The 25,394-nt window shown below is 42.9% G+C and overlaps 2 protein-coding genes across 4 annotated transcripts; one reads left to right on the forward strand and one right to left on the reverse strand.

Moving 5' to 3' along the window:
• Nucleotides 1–438: 438 nt before the first annotated feature.
• On the forward strand, nt 439–11,582 carry gnb3a (guanine nucleotide binding protein (G protein), beta polypeptide 3a). 3 transcript variants are annotated; one of them, XM_041875941.2, is made up of 10 exons: nt 439–668; nt 4,741–4,863; nt 7,211–7,356; nt 7,941–7,949; nt 8,567–8,630; nt 8,852–9,014; nt 9,192–9,258; nt 9,547–9,748; nt 10,058–10,274; nt 10,545–11,582. In XM_041875941.2, the coding sequence occupies exons 2-10, from the start codon at nt 4,807–4,809 to the stop codon at nt 10,649–10,651; spliced, it is 1,032 nt and encodes a 343-aa protein (XP_041731875.1). In that variant the 5' UTR covers nt 439–668; nt 4,741–4,806; the 3' UTR covers nt 10,652–11,582. The 3 variants fall into 3 exon arrangements, with proteins under 3 accessions (XP_041731875.1, XP_045073670.1, XP_045073671.1); XM_045217735.1 differs by lacking the exon at nt 7,941–7,949; XM_045217736.1 differs by lacking the exons at nt 439–668; nt 4,741–4,863 and adding an exon at nt 2,539–2,580.
• Nucleotides 11,583–11,895: 313 nt separating this feature from the next.
• On the reverse strand, nt 11,896–22,385 carry cdca3 (cell division cycle associated 3). The gene is given in 7 exon segments (XM_045217737.1): nt 11,896–12,279; nt 13,299–13,378; nt 13,494–14,331; nt 14,334–14,428; nt 15,541–15,661; nt 21,783–21,940; nt 22,297–22,385. Coding segments are annotated over 6 exon segments (1,365 nt in total). The 5' UTR covers nt 21,921–21,940; nt 22,297–22,385; the 3' UTR covers nt 11,896–12,186.
• Between the last annotated feature and the right edge of the window lie 3,009 nt (nt 22,386–25,394).

Consider the following 25,394-nt stretch of genomic DNA (forward strand, 5'->3'; position numbering starts at 1 on the left):
CTTTTGACCCCATGACACGATTGCCCACCTTGTTTGGTGTGCTTTGCTCTCCTCCCTCTCTCTCTCTCTCTCTCTCTCTCTCTCTCTCTCTCTCTCTTCCTCTCTCTCTCTCTCTCTCTCTCTTCTCTCTCTCTCTCTCTCTCTCTCTCTCTCTCTCTCTGTCTCTCTCTGTCTCTCTCTCCTTCTTTCTCTCTCTCTCTGTTTCTCTCCCTCTCTCTCTCGCTCTCTCTCTCTCTCTCTCTCTCTCTCTCTCTCTCTCTCTGTTTCTCTTTCTCTCTCTGTCTCTCCCTTTCTGTCTCCCTCTCTCACCTCCTCCCCCCACCCTCTCTCTCTCTGTCCATCGCTGGGTTTATCCCCTCATCCCTGATCTCTCTTCATCCGCTCCAATCCTCATCTGTCCCCACAGGAGAGAGCGTGTGAGTGAGAGTGAGAGAGAGAGAGAGAGAGAGAGAGAGAGAGAGAGAGAGAGAGAGAGAGAGAGAGAGACAGAGCAGAGCGAGAGAGAGAGAGTGCAAGAGAGTGGAATATCAATTTTGTGTGGGACAGGAAAACTGAATAAAATACTGAAAGTCTAATAACAGAAGAGGGGTGAACATATGACAACAAAACAGAGGGACCCTGAAAAGTGAGAACAGGTTAACAAACCCACTGGAGAACGTCCTTATTTGGTGAGTGGACAGCCATACCTTTTTCTTTTAAACCTCAATTGTTGTTTTCTTTGTTTAATAGTTTTGATTGGATATGTGAATAGATGTGTAAGTGAAAACCCTCTGGTCACAGTAGTGCTGTATGGAGCTCTTGGTTGAAATAGATTTGTACATTTTAGTCATTTAGCAGACACACTTATCCAGAGCGACTTACAGGAGCAATTGGGGTTAAGTGCCTTGCTCAAGGGCACATCAACAAATGTTTTATCTATTCGGCTCGGTGATTCAAAGCAGTGACCTTTCGGTTACTGGACCAATGCTCTTAACCTTTTACTGCAGTGGGCTAAATCAGGGTCACACAGAGTGATTTTGGTAGTCCTAAAAAATCTACTTTGAAACAAAAGTATACACCTCACACACGGTTATGGGCTTTAAGAAAAAGAAGAAACCTGTACCATGTCAGATATAGAGTTGAAATGTATGCCATTTTTAGTTTGCATCCCAATATTACACTTTATATACATCACAGAAGACTGACATATAACAAAGCTGTTTGACATAAAAAACAGGATTTTAGTCAGGTTTTTAAAAATAATTATTAGATGAAATTATGAATAATATGAATAACATTCCACCCATGAGGCCAAAGAGGGCGCTTTTGGTCATAGACTACAGGAAAGGGCTACGTGCTAGGCTACCAGCTGCCTGCTGCTGCCAGATTAGTTTGGGGAGTGTAGAAGTACTTTTAGTTCTGGATTGAGTGTGTCCTGATTTTGTCATATAATCAAAGTGAGTGGGTCTGGGGGATAAGTATCAATTTTAATTTGATAGCACTATGACGAGGGTGCCATTTAATGGCGACAAATAACAATACATTTATCTCTAACGTTTATCAATACTGTAAAATATATCAATCACAATTTTTCTCTACAACATGGTAGGGAATTTAATTTAAGAAGCATGAAAGCATGGCAGCATGCTCGATTCCTTTGAGATTACATGGAAAAACACCATTAACTTGGATCGAATATAATTATTGAATGTTTTACGTTATATCATAACAAGGATTTACATAGGATTTATATATTATAATGCATGTAATATTGCTATTGCACTACTACTGCGCTACTCTGCTTACCGATAATCTTGAAGGATAACATTCATTTAATCTTCTAAGTGGATTTTTCCCATTGACAGACTGCTGACACCATGGCTGCTTTTACACAGGCAGCCCAATTCTCATATTTCTTTCCACTAATTGGTCTTTTGACCAATAACATTAGATCTTTTCACCTCAGCTCTTTTTCAGAGCTGATGTGATTGGATTAGTGGGAGAAAAAAAATCAGAATTGGGCTGCCTGTTTAAACGCAGTACATTTGAATGATCACATCATTTGTTTAAGTGTTTGTTTTTTAAGAGCATTGTTCCTTGATTTCCTCTGATACATCCATTTTGGAATGCATTTGATTCTCTGCCAGTGGTATCACTAGTGTTGTGGGTGTCTAGCTGGCATAGGTGCTGAAACTTGGTACTTTGTGTTAGACTCTTTCATAGCACGGAAATACAGTTCAAGGCGTCATCATTAAATCAAAACTAAAGTGTCTTGGTACAAATTGGAAACAGTTCTTCAGTCCCATTCTGAGAAAGGTCTGTTTTAGTGCTAAATAAAGGTTTAGCCACCGGTCACCGTTAATTATGTAAATAAATGATATGGCTATTACTGTAGTATAGGTTAATAGACACATTTTTCAATCTGCCTAATAGTATATGAAACAATACTAATGGTGTGTCAATAGTGAAAAGGTGAAACATTTACAGTGAGAAAACAAGATCTCATTCCTACAATCACTAGCTCACGTTCAAGTTCATTGTCCATTTCATACAGAAATCACCCATCGAAAGGAGGCGGACAACCTCAAAGATCAGATCACTGTCAGTTATCAATCAATAATTAAGATTAAGATCACATTATTGGTCAATAGCTCACTTCCTACCCAATTTTTCCCGTCAGACCCGGGATTCGAACTGGCAGCCCTCCGGATGCTGCTGGGTCTCCTCTCTAACCGCTAGGCAATAATCAATCACTAGTGTGAATATAACACCTGCCTGTGTTCTTTGGATCTCATATACTAGTACTTTATTCAACTATTTGCCTTTTGCTGAACATTTTACCACGATCATCAACCATAAACTGAACAAGAATCCTCATCCTACAGAAATCACCCATCTCACCCTATCTTAGATTTTAACCACCCATTATCTCCCTTCTCCCTCCCTCTCATCCACCACCACCAGTTTCCCCCTCCCTCTCTATCTCTCTCTCTCATCTCTCCATCACACCCCTCCCTCTCTCCATCTCTTATCCAGATGCAAAGAGCAGTCAGTAATCGGATGACAGCAGATTTGATTCAAAAGGCTTCCCTTAAAATCTCAGCCACTAGGATTTAAACTCACTCTCTCCTGCGTCGCCTCTACACACAGCTCTCTCTCTCTCTCTCTCTCTCTCTCTCTCTCTCTCTCTCTCTCTCTCTCTTGTGTTAATGTACTTCACTCTGCGACAACCTATAGCAGCCATTTAATCACATGCAACAATGGCAGGCCAGGGTCTCAGGGACAGGATGGCAGCAAAGGGCAATAGCACAGTTGAAACACTTTCAAAAACGGTCTCGTTTTATTGGGTTAGTACTATTTATAAAAGTAATTTTCTCAGGGAACCAAATATATGGCCTAAATCAGATGAAGGCTAGATAAGGTGACCATTGTGGATACTACTCCCTTTAGGTGAGGGAGCAGGACACCTATGAGCGCGCAAGAGATGGATGCAATCGCCTTTGGGTTAATTGTTTTAGGCATTTCTATATTTAGACATGTACGATTTACAGTGTTTTCATACATGCATGTAGCCTACAGTACTAGACAGATGGGAACAGCAAGGAACAATAGAAAGTGAATATCTTTCTCTCTCCGAGTCACTGCCTCCTTCTCTCTCTCCCTTTCTACTCAAACAAATGAGAGGCAAATGAATTTGGTCATGAGATTTGACAGAGGCACTTTAGACAAATAGAGAGAGAGAGAGATTGCAGCAAAGAAACACGATCAAAGCCAGGGATATCGGCTATTCTTCTCCAGGTAGTTTTCAAGGTAAGAGAGTAAGATCCGAATAATTTAATCTGTCACAAATATTATGCAAATATGATATTAGATGTGTGGATGTTACATGAAATGTTATGTTATGTGTTTTAAAGTAAGGGTTATCTTCTGATTTCATAGAAAATAGTCTGATGCCATTGCCAGTCTAAAAGTTCCTAATTTGATAATGTGACAGAGATACTTTAGATAGTTGATCCATACTTTTTGTCTTTACTGTATAGTAGGCCTAACCTTATTTTGGTCATTGAAAAAACTATTCAGTCCTCACTGATTCAGTCAACATTATTAATTGCATCATTAGAGCGTTGTGATGTGATATCACTGGAATCACAAAAATATAGGTGCTTTCAGGGCTGACATAAGATTGGAAAGCTTTCAAAGTATATGGCACTAAAGTATATTGAGTTAGAAAAGGGCAGAGTAAATACTGTGTTTGTTTACCTCAGTATAAGCATGAAGAGAGATATCAAACAAGAAAAGTGTTAGTATTAAGATGACACACCATACTGGTTTGAGTTTACAATCAGGGTGGGAAAGTATGTTCATGTATATGCAGTATGTGCCATATTAACTAGTTAATATAGTTGCACGCTTGTATGTGTGTTTTCGTACATGTGGTGTGTGCATATGCATATCTGTGCAAGTGAGCTTGTTTGACTATGGGTGTGGGTTTGTGAGTGTTTGTGTGTGTGTGTGTGTGTGTGTGGTGTGTGTGTGCCTGTGTTTGTGAGGGTTTGCAAAGTAGTTGAGGGAGGTTTGAATTGCAAAACAGTAGCTAAACAAAAAAAAAAGAGAGGGTAAACCTTGATCTAAAAAGCTGGTAACATGCATAAATATCTAACGTGTTGCTGTACACAGGTAACAGACATTGACATTACAGTGAGAAGAGTGGATAATGAACTGATAAGATACAATTTTCTATTTTTTCCCTCTCTTCCCCAGGATTACATCTGCTCACCTGATTTCACTTCCTGTCTCCATCGGTGACAACGCCTACCAACCGTTGCCATGGGCGAAATGGAGGCGCTGCGAAAGGAGGCGGACAACCTCAAAGATCAGATCACTGTCAGTTATCAATCAATAATTAAGATTAAGATCACATTATTGGTCAATTGCACACAAGGTCCAACCGAATTTTGACGTCCACTTTTAACCCAACCCCTCCCAAAGACACACATACAGTACACATACATACAGTACATATACAGGTTTTGGAGAGGTGCGGGGGGCTGCCACACTGGGCACCCGGGGAGCTGTTGTTGTGGGGGTTAAGAGCTTTGCTCAAGGGCACAACGGCAGGCAATGGCATTTAGGATTTGATACCAGCAACCCTCTATTTGCTAGCTCACTTCCCACCTAATTTTTCCCGTCAGACCCGGGATTCGAACTGGCAGCCCTCCGGATGCTGCTGGGTCTCCTCTCTAACCGCTAGGCAATAATCAATCACTAGTGTGAATATAACACCTGCCTGTGTTCTTTGGATCTCATATGCTAGTACTTTATTCAACTATTTGCCTTTTGCTGAACATTTTACCATGATCATCAACCATAAACTGAACAAGAATCCTCATCCTATAGACCACCAAAGGCCACCTATAGACCACCAAAACCCAAATTAGAACTGGGCAAAATAGCTTTTACCTCAGGGCAGTGAAGTCCTGGAACTTCTTGCCAGATTACAAATAATGTCTAATATATATGGTAATAGGAATATGGATCTTTGTTTGTGTTTTTGTGCTTTTACTTTAGCTACTGTTGTTTTTCATATTTCTATATGTTTTTTATACAATAATATAAAATCCTAACTGTTCTGATTCTCTGGACAGTAAGGTGTAAAGGTGTTCATAACACCACAGTCATAGTCATATCTATGACGACAGTTATGACCATACATCCCCACCCCTGACCGCTCTGTTCGTCCAATAGCAGAAGGAGTAGGTGTAAACAGCAGATTAGTAAAATGTAATACGTTTTCTTCTGAGACCAGGTTGCAGCAGCAGTAGCATACCTTGAAAATTACAATAGTTATGACAGTGGTTTTTAGTTAAGTGGACCATAGTTACAGTTGAAGTCGGAAGTTTACATACACTTAGGTTGGAGTCATTAAAACTTGTTTTTCAACCACGCCACAATTTCTTGTTAACAAACTATCGTTTTGGCAAGTCGGTTAGGACATCTACTTTGTACATGACACAAGTAAGTCTGGTTCATCCTTGGGAGCAATTTCCAAACGCCTGAAGGCATCACGTTCATCTGTACAAACAATAGTACGCAAGTATAAACACCATGGGACCACGCAGCCGTCATACCGCTCAGGAAGGAGACGCGTTCTGTCTCCTAGAGATGAATGTACTTTGGTGCGAAAAGTGCAAATCAATCCCAGAACAACAGCAAAGGACCTTGTGAAGATGCTGGAGGAAACAGGTACAAAAGTATCTATATTCACAGTAAAACGAGTCCTATATCGACATAACCTGAAAGGCCGCTCAGCAAGGAAGAAGCCACTGCTCCAAAACCGCCATAAATAAGCCAGACTACGGTTTGCAACTGCACATGGGGACAAAGATCGTACTTTTTGGAGAATGTCCTCTGGTCTGATGAAACAAAAATAGAACTGTTTGGCCATAATGAACATCGTTATGTTTGGAGGAAAAAGGGGGTTGCTTGCATGCCGAAGGACACCATCCCAACCGTGAAGCACGGAGGTGGCAGCATCATGCTGTGGGGGTGCTTTGCTGCAGGAGGGACTGGTGCACTTCACAAAATAGATGGCATCATGAGGAAGGAAAATTATGTGGATAAATTGAAGCAACATCTCAAGACATCAGTCAGGAAGTTAAAGCTTGGTCGCAAATGGGTCTTCCAAATGGACAATGACCCCAAGCATACTTCCAAAGTTGTGGCAAAATGGCTTAAGGACAACAAAGTCAAGGTATTGGAGTGGCCATCACAAAGCCCTGACCTCAATCCTATAGAAAATGTGTGGGCAGAACTGAAAAAGCGTGTGCGAGCAAGGAGGCCTACAAACCTGACTCAGTTACACCAGCTCTGTCAGGAGGAATGGGCCAAAATGCACCCAACTTATTGTGGGAAGCTTGTGGAAGGCTACCCGAAACGTTTGACCCAAGTTAAACAATGCTACCAAATACTAATTGAGTGTATGTAAACTTCTGACCCACTGGGAATGTGATGGAAGAAATAAAAGCTGAAATAAATAATTCTCTCTATTATTATTCTGACATTTCACAAAGTGGTGATCCTAACTGACCTAAAACAGGGAATTTTTACTAGGATTAAATGTCAGGAATTGTGAAAAACAGAGTTTAAATGTATTTGGCTAAGGTGTATGTAAACTTCCGACTTCAACTGTATTATGACCATAACTTGACCATACACAACCATCCCTCTACAGGAGGCCCGAAAGGTAGTGCAGGACACCACCCTGCAGGAGGCGGTTGCCGGGACGGCGCTGGTGGGGCGTGTCCAGCTGAAGACCAGGAAGACGCTGAGGGGTCACCTGGCCAAGATCTATGCCATGCACTGGGGCACTGACACCAAGTAAACACACATACACCATACACACGAACACACATACAAACAGGCACACATACGTACACACAGGCACGCATACAAACACTGGACCACTAGCTCAAAGTAGACAATGACCCTTCACACACTTCTAGCCTGCACTCTTTTCCTGAGAATTGCTTGTTGAGTCGTTCAAGTATTCATTCAAGTATTAATTTGTTTGTTCAATAATTTCTGTTAGTTCTATCATTAGTCATTATGTAATCTATATTTTCATCTGCTCATCCATTCATTCAAACAGATTGCTGTTACAAATACTGCTATAGTTTAAAACTGGTGTCATGTGGTGCTCTGTGTTTATTGGTTAATTGGATTGGCGTTGCAATCCCATAGCTGGTTTTAATTGGATGAATTAGTGGAACCAGGAAACACTTGACTGACTGTCTGGCAACACTTTAAACCAACATTATCCCTGAATCAGTCAATTATTGCTGATACTATAACTTGAATGTGCACTAACCCACCTTTTACCCTTTCTTCTTTCATTTTGTCCTCTCTCCTTCTCATTCTCTCTCCCTATTTTCTCATTTCATTTAATCTCATCTCTTTCTCAGTTGTAGCAAGTTAGTAACTTATGAGCTTGTCTTGTGTTTACAATACTTAGGGTATCCTACATTTGGTGGGTCTAGAGATAGCTTTTACTAACTGAACTAGTCCTGGGCTAAGAGGTTCTGTAACAATGCCTCTCACTGTCCAATACAATACAATCCAATACAACTTTATTGTCCCTCAAGGGGGAATTAATTTGGCAACTGTGCACACTTAACAGACAACATATTCACACATACTCCTCCATAGTGGCTAGATATATATAAATACATGATACACAATATCATCATTATCATCACCAGCATCATCATCAGCATCAACATCCCCATCATCATTTGTGCTGGAAACACCCGTTAATAGAAATAAAGTGGAGTAGTATTAGTCAATTACCATGTCATGGCTTTTTAGCTCAGTCATAGTAAAGACGGATTGCCATTGGGACAAAAGAGTCTCTGTATCTATTATCTATCTATCGGTCTATTTATCTTGAGCCGCTGCAGGTCCTTGGATCTTTTAGTGTACTCTGTCTCTCACCTTCTCTGTCTGTCTCGCTCTGTCTGTCTCTCTGTTTCTGTCTCTGGTCTCTGTTTCTGTTTCTCTGTCTCTACACCTGTCTTGTTCTCTCTACCAGGTTTTGTGTCAGTGCCTCTCAAGATGGAAAGCTCATAGTGTGGGACACCTTGACCACCAACAAGGTATGGCGGGCCGCGTCTGTGTTTACAGTCTGGGTCTGGGGAGTTTTAGTCATGGGACAGTGTTTTTGCATGAATACGGCATGTAATGACAATATACTGTAATATCAAGTGCTCCCAAGTGCTCATATAGGTGCTCACATTGACACATGCGCGTTCACACACAGGCACGTACACATACACACACTGGTTCACGTGAGGAATCACTGTCCTTGTCTGCTCAGGTGAACGCCATCCCTCTGAAGTCGTCTTGGGTGATGACGTGTGCCTACGCGCCCTCAGGGAACATGGTGGCGTGTGGCGGTCTGGACAACATGTGCTCTATCTACAACCTTAAGGGCAAGGACGGCAACGTCAAGGTCATGCGTGAGCTGGCCGCACACACAGGTACCCCACTATTTGCATTCATTAAGACAGCATCACTGGCAACGCGTTTAGCGATGAGTCATTTCGATCAAACTCAAAGTAAGAACATACAAGGTGGTATTTATATAGTCTATCCAATACAGCAATCTCTCATTCCTGTGTTATGTGGCTCTGATGGTGTTCTCTCTTGTTGCCCAGGTTACCTGTCCTGCTGTCGTTTCCTTAGCGACAGTGAGATCATCACCAGCTCTGGCGACTGTACCTGGTAAGATCATAGAGATGGAGTCTCTATGAGTCTGGTGTGCAATAAGGGGTTACAATGACTGACCAGAGATCAGTCCAATCTGTTAATGCTACCATATCATTCTAATTCTATGGCTTATCCTGTACCATTCATTGGATACGCATAGTCTTATCTATTGTCTTTCTGCAATGGTGTCCTAAACATTCTCCCTTCTTTCGCAACCTTCTCTTTTTTGACCATGTCCCTGCTGTCTTCTTTACCCCCCTCTATATCCATCCTCTCCTCCTCCTCCCTCCCTCCAAACGTTAGTGTTCTATGGGACATTGAGACAGGGACAGAGAAGACCATCTTCGCGGGCCACTTGGGTGACTGCATGTCCCTGGCCGTGTCCCCCGACTTCAAGATGTTCATCTCGGGGGCGTGTGACTTCACGGCCAAACTGTGGGACATCAGGGAAGCCACCTGCAGACAGACGTTCAGCGGCCACGAGAGTGACATTAATGCCATTGGGGTGAGGACAGAGGACCCCCAGCATTTATTCTATCGTTTATTAATAGTTTAGTATTCTGAATAGTCAGATGCATTGCACCCGGCAGTTCACGTGGACAAACAAAAACTTCCAAGTTTTTACAAATTGAAGCTTTTAAAAAATCCATATCAAAACATAGTATAAAAAATTAATGAATGCAACTGTTTGCTCAAACAGTTGATTTGTTTAATGAGGTAAACAAAATCCTATGCCCGCTCTGTAGCTCTCCAGAACCACAGTTAGAGAGACCACTGCTCTGACCACCTCCTCTGTCCTCTCCACTCTGCCCAGTTCTTCCCCAATGGTAATGCGGTTATAACGGGCTCAGACGATGCCACCTGTAAGCTGTACGACCTGAGGGCAGACCAGGAGCTCGTCACCTACCAGGACTCGGGCATCATGTGTGGGGTGACCTCCCTCGCCCCGTCCCTCTCCGGCCGCCTTCTACTGGCCGGATACGATGACTTCAACGTCAACATCTGGGACATGCTTAAAGCCGAGAGAGTGGGTGAGTACGGAGGGAGAGCGAAAGGGAGGTAAAGAGAGTGTGGGTGAGTACGGAGGGGGAGAGAGAGGAGAGAAAGAGGGTGACTAGAGGGGCTGGAGGCAGAAAGAGAGGGAGACAGTGTGGATAAGTAGAGGGGATGGTGAGAGGAGAAAGAAGGAGAATGTGAGTGGGACAAAGGGAGAAAGCGAGGGAGAGAACATGTGGATGCATTGTAGACAAACATAATATTTGCATACATTCTATACTGACGTAATTCTCTTCATGGCTCAGGAGTGCTGGCTGGTCATGACAACAGGGTGAGCTGCATCGGAGTATCCTCGGACGGAATGGCATGCTGCACAGGATCCTGGGACAGCTTCCTGAAGATATGGAACTGAGCCAGTCTTCTAGAGAACAGACAGAACGAAAGACTAAGAAAAGGAGAGGGGATAGAGGAAAAATATAATGAAAACCTGGTAGATTCAAGAGGGGGATGGGGGGGAGACTAGGAAGCCATGGGTGAAAGAGGGTATTTATTGTTTATTATTCGATTTGAGAGCAGGATTGTGACGAGAAAGTCTGTCGTCCCTACCTACTTCTCTCTCACGTTTTGAGTTGGGGGGGACTTTTGTAGAAAAACATGATCGTTGTATCAATGAATGATTGATTTTATGTCAAGGTTCAAACTGAATTCTAGCATTATATGAATATTTTTCCAGCATTTGAAAGGACGTCATAAGAGCAGATGCCAAATGGAAACAGTAGAGATATGGATGAAATAACAGGATAAAAGAGCACAAAATAAATTACCACTGATAGACTGTAGGTTTACAATAACTAGGTTGTTACATGCTTTTATATTTGAGGAGAGTTAAAATGTTTGTCAGAGGATGAATACGTAAGCATGAATTTGTTTCAAGCGGATGTTTGTGTGTTGGTTATAATTCCCTCGTTAGCTTTGTTTGTTTTTCTATTAGAATAAATTGTTTAGCCTGCAGATTTCTACATTAGTGTCTCTGAAAGTTTACGTATGTACGTTTTTAATAGGATATGTTTACCATGAGTTGGGGCCTAATCTTTTGGCCTACTTCCCGATGGCTAGTCACAAAAAGGCATAAGTGCTCCCAGTAAACCATTGGATGGACAGATGGGATGATATAATAGATCTTATGGTTCACGGAGCACTGAAAAAATAAATAAAAAATCCAACAGCACAAGACTATAATATTTCACATTGGTCATAGAGGACGAGTTTAAACCTTGCATGGTTGTGTATATCTAAGTGACAGTAATGGCTACACGTGGGTTGTTTTACCACTGTCGTGCGAGCAAAACATAGTAGCAACTCTGTACAGCACAATAACTCAATTTGCAGTGACAAGGTGTATTTTTTATTTTAAATCGCATCACACACACTTGACCATTTGGACAGCCTTTCTTTACCATCAGAAACAGACTGTGCATATAGTAAATAATGTATTTAATATGTAAAGCGCTTCTCACACTTAAGGCGCTAAGTAAAGCCATACCTTAAGACTCTAATAAACATGTAATCCTGCTTCAAACTTCTTGATGCTTTCTGCCCCCACCCCGCCCCCGCCCAAAGGCGTATTCCAGTTAAGAGCATAAAAACGGATTCCGATTGAAAGCAAATGTTATTTATTTATTTACATAAAAAGGACAGGATAGCAAAAACACTGATATGGACGTTTGAAATAAATGCAAAGAAAAAACTGTCAGACAAATCGTATCGATGGCACTTCCAAAAACATAATGTACACAAATTATAATTTGTTAGCAGTTTGGAAAAAGTCAGTTAAAAAAGGCTGTACACTTTTAAAAAAGGCTTGTTTTTTTAGAAAGATATAGAAAAATGGCAAGATTCTGTACACTGGTCAGTTAGTGTTTGTGCATGTTCTTATGCCACGTCAGTCTATCGGTTCTCCTTGTCCAGGGACACAGTCAGGACTCTCCGGTCCATCTGACCCAGCCTCTGTCTGTCTGGGGTGGACACCTTCAGCTTCATCTGAGGGGTAGAGAGGGAAGAGACACAGAACCATTCAGTTAGACCAGAGGTTTAAACTTTTGTGATTGTTCATTTTCCTCTGACCCACCAAATAGATCAATCCTGTTCCTTACCCAGGCATTAGAGTGTGCAGACATGAAAGAATGAGAGGGCAAGAGTGAGATATCGATGCAAGTACATGTGTACGTTAGGGCTGGCACAATTACCGTATAACCGACCGTTATGGATGAAGACAGTCATGAAAATAAAATAAAGTTTCTCTTCAAAAACCATTTATTTATTTGTATTATTGTGGGACGAACAGCCGACTGAAGACGGGACTGCCGGGAAGTCGTGCAGTTGAGGCAGTTTCTGCATTAACATGGACTCTTTACAACGTGATTAAACGTTGTTGCTCCTTGCTGAAACAGGCAAGGTCTTGTAGCACACATAGAAATAGAATGAATAGAACGGGCTTGAAACCTCTAACCCCGGCAACTTGACTGGTAAACCGATTGGTAAACGCGCAATGACTCCCTGGTATTGTGATGCAATAATTTCCATGGTAATGTAGAATGATCATTCAAATGATGTTAATTGGATGTTGAGTTGAATCAACAAATCACAGCACATATCGATGGGTACACTTGCAATGGGGTTCCCACTAGGTGGGCCAGCAGCAAAGTCCAAATTGCTAAAATGTATGAAAACAAAATTTAACTTTTCGGTCTTAATTAAAGTTTAGGTTTAAGGTAAGCAGTGTGGTTAAGGTTGGGTTTAAAATCAGATTTGAAGAGACATTTCTGAAATAGACAGGGTTTACGGCTTTAGCGCTTGCCCAGATAGTGACAACCTCACAACGGCCGCCAGTCCAACCATTATGCCATCACTGACATGAATGGGGACTCCCACACTGCTACTGCGAAAAAATATACAGTTATTCTAACGGTTATAACGGAGACCGCGGTCATTTGGCTGACCAATAACCATAATCTGAAATTCCATGACTGTCACAGCCCTAGTGTACACCATCTATATACCTGTGTAGCTTGCTCCCGGGGGGAGTTGGTCTCCTTGAGCATCTGCAGAGGGGAGCGGCCTTCAGCCACGAGTGCCTTGTCTGCCACACGGGAGAGGAGAGAAAGTGTTTTTAAAAAATAATAAAAAAAATAAATAAAAAAAAATCACACACAAGTTAGCTAAAGATTATAAAGACAACAAAAACACCCACGCACCTCTCTGCTTCTGTTTGACCGACTGCCCCTTGTTCTCATTGGCTGTGTTCTTGTTTCCAACCTGGACGGAGCGTGGTGAAAAGGACGAGCCCCCCTTGCCTCCTCTCCCTCTGGCCCTCACCCCTGTCGGCCCGAAGCCCTTCCCTAGCCACTGGGGCTTGAACACCACTTGACTGGGGCTCTTGGTGTCGAAGGTGGGGCAGCGGATCCCAGTGGCTTTGGGCTGCTGCTGGCTCACACTGGGGCTTGGGCCAGTGGTTGTGGGGGATGGTACAACAGGAGACTCTTGCGTGACAGGCATCACTGGCTCCTCCACTGGTGTTGGGACCTCCACTTTCTCCTCCGCTTTGGGCATCTCCGTAGCAACAGTGACTTCAGTTAACTCGGTAACGGTGGGGATGGATGGTTCAGCCATTGGGGTCAGAGGTTGTGCGGGGTCAGAGGTGATTGAGGGAAGGGCATACGCGTGGTCAGGTTCGTTCTTGTGGAGTTCAGCAGCAGTGTTGTCAGGGAGAGGAGACTCAGGGCTTTCGTGGTGCACCTCGGCCAAGGTCTGGGATGGGGCGATGCCGTCGTGGCAGGTGATCAAGCTCATACTCAGGCGCTTGTGTAGTGAAGACTCCTTGGCCTCGTCGGCTTCCTCCAGAGTGAAATCGGCCTCGACTTCTATCTGGGCCTCCCCCACGAGAACGAAGGGGCTCTGGATGAGAAGCGTATGACTAGTCACGCTCTGGGGAGAGGGCCGGATCATGTCACCGGAGACCTGTGATGGCTGAGGGGAGAGAAGGGGCTCACTGGAGCTAACTCTCCCTCCACCACTGCCGACTCCTCCACGTTGAGGTTGGGAAACGTGTTAAAGGGCGCAGGGGCAACTATTTCTACAGAGTCACCGTGGAGGAGCATGCCGAGGCGACGGGCGAAGGAGCCAACTGTCACTGGAGGAACAAATAAAACAAAGTCAAAAGTTTAAAATAAAACAGGCAATGCTGCATCTACAGTTTAGGGCAGGGGTAGCCTCTGCAGAGTCCCCAATAACAATGTTCCGGTTTTCAGGTGAAATGGAAAGAGACTTCCACTTTGGACAAGGCGACACTCCATCTTAACTCCTCCACATTTACTGGATTGGATTGAACTGAAGAGAACATCCCCCCCCCAAAAAAATCATTCTCGTCAAGACCAGTAAGTAGGGGGGGAAATCTAGTTTCAGGCTTCTACGCCTGCTACGTTAGGGGGTGGGCAAACTACATATCTGACCAGCGAGCCCATTCAAGACAGCCCTCCGTTGAATTTCCAAAGCTGTCGAGCCTAAATTTGATGCCCACCCCTGGATCTAAAGGCGTCCGCATGCTTCCCATCCGAAACAGTTTGTGCATATATTATCACGAAAGTTTGAAGTTTGGTAGTGGGCAAGTGTTTCTTCAGCTGTTCGTGCGCACACAAAAAATTATTGAGGCAAGCCGAAGTTCGGTAGCCGAAGTCTACACCCCTTCGTCAGTGATTGGTCAACAGTATGGATTCTTCAATGAAGTGTTTGTTGTCATTCAACAAGAGATTACTCTTTTCATGCACATTTTGTCCTTGAGAAATACTGCACCAAACATCTTAGTTAGATGTAAAATTTTTACAGATTTGAGTTCTTAGATGAATTCTGACTATTGAGGAAGTTTATACTAGCTACGGCAACTCAAAAGGGACAAACAATACTATTACCCTTTTCTAGTTTTTCAGTGAATATTTTTTAAGGGAGTATGCGAGGCACAGATGTTCACGTAACCTAGCCGAGTTCGGCTAGGAACAAATCAAACCTAGTATGCAGACGCCTTAATGCTGTTTATCCAGTCAAAGAAACTGGATGCCATCCCCGTCGCTCTGTCACCCCCTGTTGGTGTTATTCTGATGTGTATACAGGGATCATCTGTGAAAGAGACCTTGGTCTCAGCATGACCCTGTTAAAATAAATCAAATAATTCTAACCAAACCCAAATAAACCCTAGGCATCCTTCCAGTGCTTGACTGGATAGCTTTGCCACTTGGTTAAGATAGTTACCTCTCATTGAGTCCTTCATTGGGGTGCGGGTGACGCCGACTGAGGGTGACCGAGGGTCGCTGGCTAGAATGGAGCAGTCGCTCTCCACCACAACTGGGACACAGGAGACAGTTCCACCCACCTGAAAAACATCAATACATTATTGTTAAACATACATACAGTTGAAGTGAAGTTTACATACACTTAGGTTGAAGTCATTAAAACTAGTTTTTTAACCACTCCACAAATTTCTTGTTAACAAACTATAGTTTTGGCAAGTCAGTTACTTTGTGCATGACAAGTAATTTTTCAAACAATCCAGACAGATTATTTCACTTATAATTCACTGTATCACAATTCCAGTGGGTCAGAAGTTTACGTACACTAAGTTGACTGTGCCTTTAAACAGCTTGGAAAATTCCAGAAAATGATGTCATGGCTTTAGAAGCTTCTGATAGGCTAATTGACATCATTGGAGTCAATTGGAGGTGTACCTGTGGCTGCCATTCAAGGCCTACCTTCAAACTCAGTGCCTCTTTGCTTGACATCATGGGAAAATCAAAAGAAATCAGCAAAGACCTCAGAAAAAAATTTGTAGACCTCCACAAGTCTGGTTCATCCTTGGGAGCAATTTCCAAACGCCTGAAGGTACCACGTTAATCTGTACAAACAATAGTACGCAAGTATAAACACTATGGGACCACGCAGCCATCATACCGCTCAGGAAGGAGACGAGATGAACGTACTTTTGTGCAAAATCAATCCCAGAACAACAGCAAAGGACCTTGTGAAGATGCTGGAGGAAACAGGTACAAAGGTATCTATATCCACAGTAAAACAAGTCCTATGTCGACATAACCTGAAAGGCCGCTCAGCAAGGAAGAAGCCACTGCTCCAAAAACGCCATAAAAAAGCCAGACTACGGTTTGCAACTGCTCATGGGGACAAAGATCGTAGTTTTTGGAGAAATGTCCTCTGGTCTGATGAAACAAAAATATAACTGTTTGGCCTTAATGACCATCGTTATGTTTGGAGGAAAAAGGTGGTGCTTGCAAGCCGAAGAAAGGGCATTTTTACTAGGATTAAATGTCAGGAATTGTGAAAAACAGAGTTTATATGTATTTGGCTAAGGTGTATGTAAACTTCCGACTTCAACTGTACATATACACAAACGTATGTGGACACCCCTTCAAATTAGTGGATTAGGCTAGTTCAGCCACACCCGTTGCTGACAGGTGTATAAAAATCAAGCACACAGCCATGCAATCTCCATAGACAAACATTGGCAGTGGAATGGCATTACAGAAGAGCTCAGTGACTTTCAACGTGGCACCGTCATAGGATGACACCTTTCCAACAAGTTAGTTCGTCAAATTTCTGCCCTGCTAGAGCTTCCCCGGTCAACTGTAAGAGATGTTATTGTGAAGTGGAAACATCTAGGAGCAACAACAGCTAAGCCACAAATTCGTAGGCCACACAAGCTCATGGGTTTCCATGGCCGAGCAGCCGCACACAAGCCTAAGATCACCATGCGCAATGACAAGTGTTGGTTGGAGTGGTGTAAAGTTCCCGCCATTGGACTCTGGAGTAGTGGAAACGCGTTCTCTGCAGTGATGAATCACGTTTTACCATCTGGCAGTCCGACGGATGAATCTGGGTTTGGCGGATGCCAGGAGAACGCTACCTGCCCCAATGCATAGTGCCAACTATAAAGTTTTGTGAAGGAGGAATAATGGTCAGGGGCTGTTTTTCATGGTTGGGGCTAGGCCCCTTCGTTCCAGCGAACGGAAATCTTAACGCTACAGCATACAATGACATTCTAGACGATTCTGTGCTTCCAACTTTGTGGCAACAGTTGTGGAAGGCCCTTTCCTTTGACCAGAAAAAGCGTTGCCGCCCTGGATCCAGAGATCCCGGCGCTTTCTTCCCAAGGGGCTTCCGATTCGAGATCGGATCCGGAGGTACCTACGCCTTCGCCCTCTGTTCTGGCTCCCTCTCCGGTGGCTTCTACCTCGGGCTCAGATCCTCAGAGCTACCACCCTCATCTAACAGTGAGGCTGCCTGAGACGCCGGCCCATTCATCATCCACGATGGATCCTACAGCTGGCTCTGGTCAAGTCGGGCCCCACCGCCCTTCGTTCCTCGAGGGGTTTCCGAAACCACCCAAGGCGAAAAGAACGGCCGGACCTCCTCAGCCATTGCACCAGCTGTTGTCATCAGCAGCTCTATTGTAAGAAACATCTTGGTTCCCGGAGCAAAAACCCTGTGCTTTCCTGGAGCACGAGAACAGGACATTACAAGGCTGCTTCCGACCGATGCCGGGAGCTGACGGTGTCGTAGTCCACGAGGGGTCAAACGACATCAGGATAGCTAGCTCGGAACTTCTGAAAATTGATTTTAAAGAACTGATTCTAGCACTGAAAGATTCCAAAAAGAGGCCAATAATGTCAGGTCCGGTACCATCGTTGGGCCGCAGGTGTGAAAGATTCAGCAGGCTACTGGCATTACAAACCTGGCTAAAAGATTACTGTAGCTCTTTTGGAATCACTTTTATAGATAACTTCGACACCTTCTGGAAACAGAAGATGCTCTACAGGAATGATGGAGTCCATCCAAATCATCTTGGCTCCTGGAATCTGTTCACGCATTTCAAGGCTGCGTTGAGACAATGACTTATGACCCAAGACCAGCTCAGTTAATCGCTACCATTGTGTCGCTGAGTTGTCATAATGCTGCATCAAATGTACATTATCCAGGGGCGTTGGCAGACAATGTAAGTAGCTTAAATGTATGTCCCCCTGCTCTGAACACCTCTGTTGATCCTACAGCTGTTGTATGCAGTAATCATGTGCCTATGAACCAGAGTTATACTGTTAGCACTGAGGTGGTGTGCTGTAGTAGGAAGTCCACTGTGTGCAGCTCCAATATAAATAACATGAGCAAGTCTACTTCTGATAAGCTTCCCAGTAAAGCATTAAAAACAATCAAGCATCCCAGAAAAGTGCTAAAAACAGCCCATATTTACATATGAATCCTAAGAAACAAGGTTCATGAAGTCAATAACTTGCTAGTAACAGATGACATTCATATTCTGACTATTTCTGAAACTCACTTAGATAATACCTTTGATGATACGGTGGTAGCAATACATGGTTATAAAATCTACTGAAAAGACAGAAATGCCAATGTGTTGCGGTCTATATTCAGAACCACATTCCTGTAAAGCTTAAAAAAGGATCTAATGTTAAATACTGTTGAAGTAATATGGCTACAGGTTCATCTGCCTCATCTAAAGCGCATTCTTGTGGGAAGTTGCTATAGACCACCAAGTGCTAAAAGTCAGTTTCTGGACAATATGTGTGAAATGCTTATTCAATATCAATATATGTGATATCAACAGACAGGTATATTTTCTGGGTGATTTAAATATTGACTGGCTTTCATCAAGCTGCCCACTCAAGAAAAAGCTTCAAACTGTAACCAGTGCCTGCAACCTGGTTCAGGTTATGAGTCAACCTATCAGGGTAGTTACAAACAGCACAGGAATTAAATCGTCAACATGTAATGATCACATCTTCACTAATGCTGCAGAAATTTGCTTTAAAGCAGTATCCAAATCCATCGGATGTAGTGATCACAATATAATAGCCATGCCTAGGAAAACCAAAGTTCCAAAGGCTGGGCCTAATATTGTTTAGAAGAGGTCATACAATAAGTTTTGTAGTGATTCTTATGTCGATGATGTAAAGAATATTTGCTGGTCTGTGGTTTGTAATGAGGAACAACCAGATGCTGCACTTGACATTTATGAAATTGCTTATTCCAGTTACTAATAAGCATGCACCCATTAAGAAAATGTTTAAAAACCGAAATCCCTTTGGATTGATGAGGAATTGAAAAATGGTATGGTTGAGAGGGATGAGGCAAAAGGTATGGCAAATAGGTCTGGCAGCACAACCGATTGACAAACGTACTGAAAATTGAGAAATCATGTGACTAAACAAAAAGAAGAAACTATATTATGAAACAAAAATAAATGATTAAGAAATGACAGTAAAAAGCTTTGGAGCACCTTACATGAAATGTTGTGCCAAAAGGCAAACTCCGCTCCATCATTCATTGAATTAGATGGCTCATTCACCACAAAACCCACTGATATTGCCAACTACTTTAATAATTTTTTCCATTGGCAAGATTAGCAAACTTAGGCATGACTTAGGCACTTAGTTCCAGCAACAAATGCTGATACTACACATCCAAGTATATCTGCCTAAATTATGAAAGACAAGCATTGTACTTTAGAATTCTGTCAAGTGAGTGTGGAAGAGGTGAAAATTATTGTTGTCTATCAACAATGACAAGCCACCGGGGTCTGACAACTTGGATGGAAAATGACTGAGGATAATAGCCGGACGATATTGCCACTCCTATTTTCCATATCTACAATTTAAGCCTACTAGAAAGTGTGTGCCCTCGGGCCTGGAGGGAAGCAAAAGTCATTCCGCTACCTAAGAATAGTAAGCCCCCTTTACTGGCTCAAATAGCCAACCAGTCAGCCTGTTACCAGCCCTTAGTACATTTCTTGAAAAAATGGTGGTTGATCAAAATGAGGCTCAGTAGTGTGTGTGGCCTCCACGTGCCTGTATGACCTCCCTACAACACCACCTCATCAGGAGCATGCCCAGGCGTTGTAGGGAGGTCATACAGGCACGTGGAGGCCACACACACTACTGAGCCTCATTTTGACTTGTTTTAAGGACATTACATCAAAGTTGGATCAGCCTGTAGTGTGGTTTTCCACTTTAATTTTGAGGGTGACTCCAAATCCAGACCTCCATGGGTTGATAAATTTCATTGATAATTTGTGTGATTTTGTTGTCAGCACATTCAACTATGTAAAGAAAAAAGTATTTAATAAGATTATTTCATTCATTCAGATCTAGGATGTGTTATTTTAGTGTTCCCTTCATTTTTTTGAGCAATATATATACACCTTATGGAACAGCGGGGACTGTGAAGAGACGCATACAAACACTAGCACTCTACACACACGTACATTGTGGTGTAATAATGTACTGTTCTCTTTGTTTTATATGTAATGTAAGTGCCTTAATGTGTAGAGTCTCTCTGCCCTATCGTCTCTAGTAATCTTAGTGTTCAATCTAGTAATGTTGGCACAGATTTTAAAAAAGTGTATTTGATGTTCTCTTTTTTTTTTTCTTCATTTAGCAGACGCTCTTGATTGTTGGTGTCCAACCAATTCAGGAAGTGAATCAGAATCACTTTTATAGAGCCCCACAGTGGAGGTGTCATAATACCCATAAAACCTAGGGGTCAAACAGGAAAATGATTCCAATTGTTTTTCCACTATTTGTTTTTCCCCATAGGGGATATTAGAAACACTTAAAATAAGGGCTGTGTTTCATGTAAGCTTACCTTGGCGTGACATTTTGATAACCATGGAAATGTATCTCGGACAAGGTAACATCCATTTTCCGGCTCTATTTACTCAGATTCTAAAATGCTAATTAGCGTCAAAGTAGACATCATGCAAAACTACAAATCCCTGCAAACTCCTGCACAGCATCTCTAGCTCACACCTTTGCTAACAGGCACTGTCAATGTAAAACTTGCACAAGACAGTTCACAGAATTGTCCATGTACAGAAATGTGTCCAATTTATTCATTACCTACTACATTTAGCTAACATTAGATAGTTAATCCAGAGATTCTTACCTTTGCCTGGATTCAGCAGTCTGTTCCAGATCATCATGGAATTTGTAGTTCTTTATGATAGCCACATTAGCATTTAATTTTGGGGGGTAAATACAGGCCAATATATTGATAAGTCACCTTGTCCTAGAGAGATTTACAAGGGTATCAAAACGTCACGCCAGGGTAAGCCTACATGAAACAGCCCTTATTTTAAGTGTTTTAAAAAATTGTGGTAAAACGATTGGAACTATTTCCCTGTTTGACTGCTAGGTTTTATGGGTATTATGACACCACCGTGGGGCTCTATACGCCAAGTACAGTTGAACCAAAATTAGACTTGGTGAAATGGTGCTGCCAATAACAGACAAAATATACAGCCAAAACAGACAGGAATTTACACAATCTACATACAATACGGATACAGTAAACATTGAACAATTATACATGATACGAGAGTATTCAAATGCATGAGTTACAAGTTATTAAATAATAAACCATTTTCAAATAAAAATGCTGGCCCAAATGAAAATGAAAATGAAAAACGTTACCTGAATGGGTGTGCGGTCAATGGTTACAGATGGAGACCGTGGGTCGACAAGCTGAGAGAGACGATCATGTCTAATACGCTGGCTGGGGACTGGTTTGGGCGTTGAGGCCACAGCAACCTTGCTCTCGCTGGATCCCATGACGATAGATGGCTAATGTCCTGAGACAGAAGTTAGACGAAAGTTAAAGTTAGAGCAAGTTTGCAGTGCCATTCATTGTTTTCTATCTAGCTAGTTAGCTAACTTGGTTAAAAACGTGCTCTTGTTTTTGAAGCCAAATTAAAAAAAGTATTACTTAGGCAATTTACAATCATTGTGGATAACTAGCAAAAACTTGCTCAATCTAACTAGTAAACAAGTCACGTTAGCTAAACCAAAGATGCGGGTGGATAAACTCAGTTTAACAAAGCTATATTCAAGCTAGCTACAAAATAAGGTTCTTGCTCTTCGATTATTTGTATGTGACTCACATGAAACTGCTAGGTAATAAAGTAGCTTTTAGAAAACAATGACTTACCTTGCACGTTTAGCTAGAAGTAAGTGTCCTTTAACTTTGTCGCAGCAAAATATGAGGATTTAATTTGTGAAAAGCATGCGTCCAGTTATTTTCAAACCAGCCAATCAGTGAAGTTGGTGCCTCCGCCTTCCCAACGGAGATTGGCTGATTGCGCCTACGACGTCAAAAATGGGCGTGGTTTGCTACTGAAAACACATTTAAAACCTACACGACCTCTGGCAATGCATTGGGGACAAATTTGCAACAGTTTTCACATTTGAACTTGAGCCTCTTGAATGTTGTGCGATGCAACATTATTTGAAAGTCGCATTCTTATCTCGTGAACGGGAATACGGATGTGAAGGAACATGTTTGGTTGTGCTATACCAATAGAAAGCGCCCAAAATACCGTATCTGTGCAAAACCGATAGATTAGTAAAGTTCAATGATGTATATAAACCCATAAAGTTCTATACAAAGTAGTCCTTGCAGCAGATACTAGCAACTGCATTTACAATTTGCTGTTTTGTGCTGTAAAAGCAGCCTAATCCTGGGTATTTTTGTCCTATTTGGTTCTACTCTACAGCAACTGACTAAGAAAAATTTAAATTCGGGAAATAGTGTCAATAACCACGTTTCCATCCACAGTTTTTATGTGAGTGAAGTCATACCGAATAAAATAATATCAAGACAACTGTGATGGAAACAGGAGTTTCAATACAATTTTATAAATGCATTTGCTGCTGACAGATAATTTGTTCGTTTGACATGGTGGGATCTTGAAATGGTGGTGGAAACGCCTTTATTCGCAAATATTGATATAATAACCATCATATCGAGTCACACGATAATATGTTGTGTGGTCCTCCCACTATGACTAAGGAACGCAGCAGTTTATTAGGCTACAGATGAAAAGTTAAGATGAATTTCACAGGGTGGCGTTCAACAAATATAAATATTCTCATTGTTATCCATAATAATCTCATCATGTAGCCTATATTGCCCACCCTCACTGCATCTGCAAACTGTTGTCTAGAGCGCACATGCCAAAACGATTAGTTACCGGAGTGTAACTCCAGTTCTATGAGTGGAGCGGAGCCCCATAGGGGAGCTCTGCTCCTAATGGTTTACCCTCTGCCCTAAAGCAGCAGCAGCCTGAGACAAAATTATGCACACACCTACAGCCAATAGGAGTACAGGTGTCCCTATAAGAGGGGGTGCCTCCCCTCAATCAGCCTCCCGAGATATTTTTCTTCAGCGAGACTAGAGACTAGAGGCCTTAAGTCCTATGGGGCTCCGCTCCACTCATAGAACTGGAGTTACACTCCGGTAACTAATCGTTCTATATCGTGGAGCTCCGCCCCATAGGGGAGCTCTGCTCCTAATGGTTTAAGGCGGAGCGTAGCGCTCCAAAATGTACTCCCTGCCGAGCCTAACACTTCCCATCGAAACGAGAAAGTCAAACCTAGCAATGGCTGCAACCGAGTCCCGCAGTACTGCAACTAAAAACCCCTACGGGCGTCACAATATACCGCGTCATCGGTTAAAAGACCCGCCCCACCTAGTCCAATGGCAATGCCAATGACTAGTGGGCAGATCACCAGAATAGAAGCCATACTAATCTGTACTAGCAGATAGATGTGCCTCAATATCCTGTGAAAACACTACCGACCACTAATGGAATGACATCAAGTGTCACTCTACATTATGAACGCGGTAGACCGCCTCACTCACTCAATGGAATCCCAGAGATTAGTGGGCAGGAACAAAAACATGAGTCATACTAACTGAACAAGCAGATAGATGACCTCATACTCTGTTAATCAACGCATGCCTCTACTGTACTGACCCTGTCAGTCAGGATTCATGCCACAAAATATGTTTTCTTATCCAAAGCGGACCTGATGGAAACCCAGTCCATAGTCCTGCTTTTCCCTCTCTTCCTAGCTCCAGATCTCCCTTCAGCTATGCTGAGTACAGACCGAGCCAAAGAGTTAGAAAACACATCTGTCAAAAACACGTCTTCCTAACCAAAGTGGACCTGATGGAAACCTGTGTCCACAGTCCTGCTTCTCCTCTCTTTCTTGCTCAAGATCTCCCTTCAGCCACGCTGAGTACAGATCAAGCCAGAGAATTAGAAGACATATCTAAGAGATAGAAACGGATAAATGGAGACGGCGTCGACCAGGATGCTGCTCTACAGATATCCTCTACTCCTGTTCCTCTAAAAAGGGCAGTAGAAGCCGCTACTCCACGAGTGGAGTGAGCTCTGATACCCTGAGGCAATTGCCGCCCTGCTACCTCATAAGCTGTCTCAATGCCTTCACAAAGCCAGTGAGACAGCCTCTGTTTTGAAAGTGGTCTACCTAGTGCAGCCGCACCGTGACACACAAACAACTGAGGCGATGACCTAATCGCTGCTGTGCGCTCGACGTAACACGCCAAAGCGCGTACCGGGCACAGGCGATGGAGCTTCTCCTCACTCCTCTCTCTATGAGGAGGAGGAGAAAAAGCCCACAGCTCCACGGTCTGTGACCTATATGAACTCTTAATAACCTTCGGCACAAATGCCGGGTTAGGACGTAACACTGCTCTGCTCAGGTCACCATTGATGGCCAGGCAGTCAGGTCTCGTCGAAAGAGCACACAAATCACTGACCCGCTTAGCTGTAGTCAAAGCGAGCAACAGTGCTGTCTTGATAGACAGCATCTTGAGGGGTATTTGATTCAATGGCTCGAAGGGCGACTTACATAGCGCTTCGAGTACCAAAGCCAAATCCCACTGAGGAAGTGTGACTCTAGGTGTTGGCCTAAGTCGCCGCGTTCCTAATAGGAAGCGTTTCACTAGAGGGTGACTAAAGACATTGTCTCTGCCAAAACCCTCATGACAAGCTGAAATCGCTGCTGCAAACACTCTAATCGTGGCAGGCGATTTTTGCTTATCAAACATGAGCTGCAGAAAAGAGAGAATACTCTCCACCTGACAGCTCATGGGGTCCACACCTTGTGTGACACACCATCGTGAAAACCCGTTCCATCTACTGGCATACATCTTAGAAGTGGAACTGGCAAGTGAACCCTGTATGGTCCTGATCACTGCATCAGATAACCCACGGCGCT

Source organism: Coregonus clupeaformis, unplaced genomic scaffold (genome assembly GCF_020615455.1).
Source record: "Coregonus clupeaformis isolate EN_2021a unplaced genomic scaffold, ASM2061545v1 scaf1211, whole genome shotgun sequence".
NCBI lineage: Eukaryota > Metazoa > Chordata > Actinopteri > Salmoniformes > Salmonidae > Coregonus > Coregonus clupeaformis.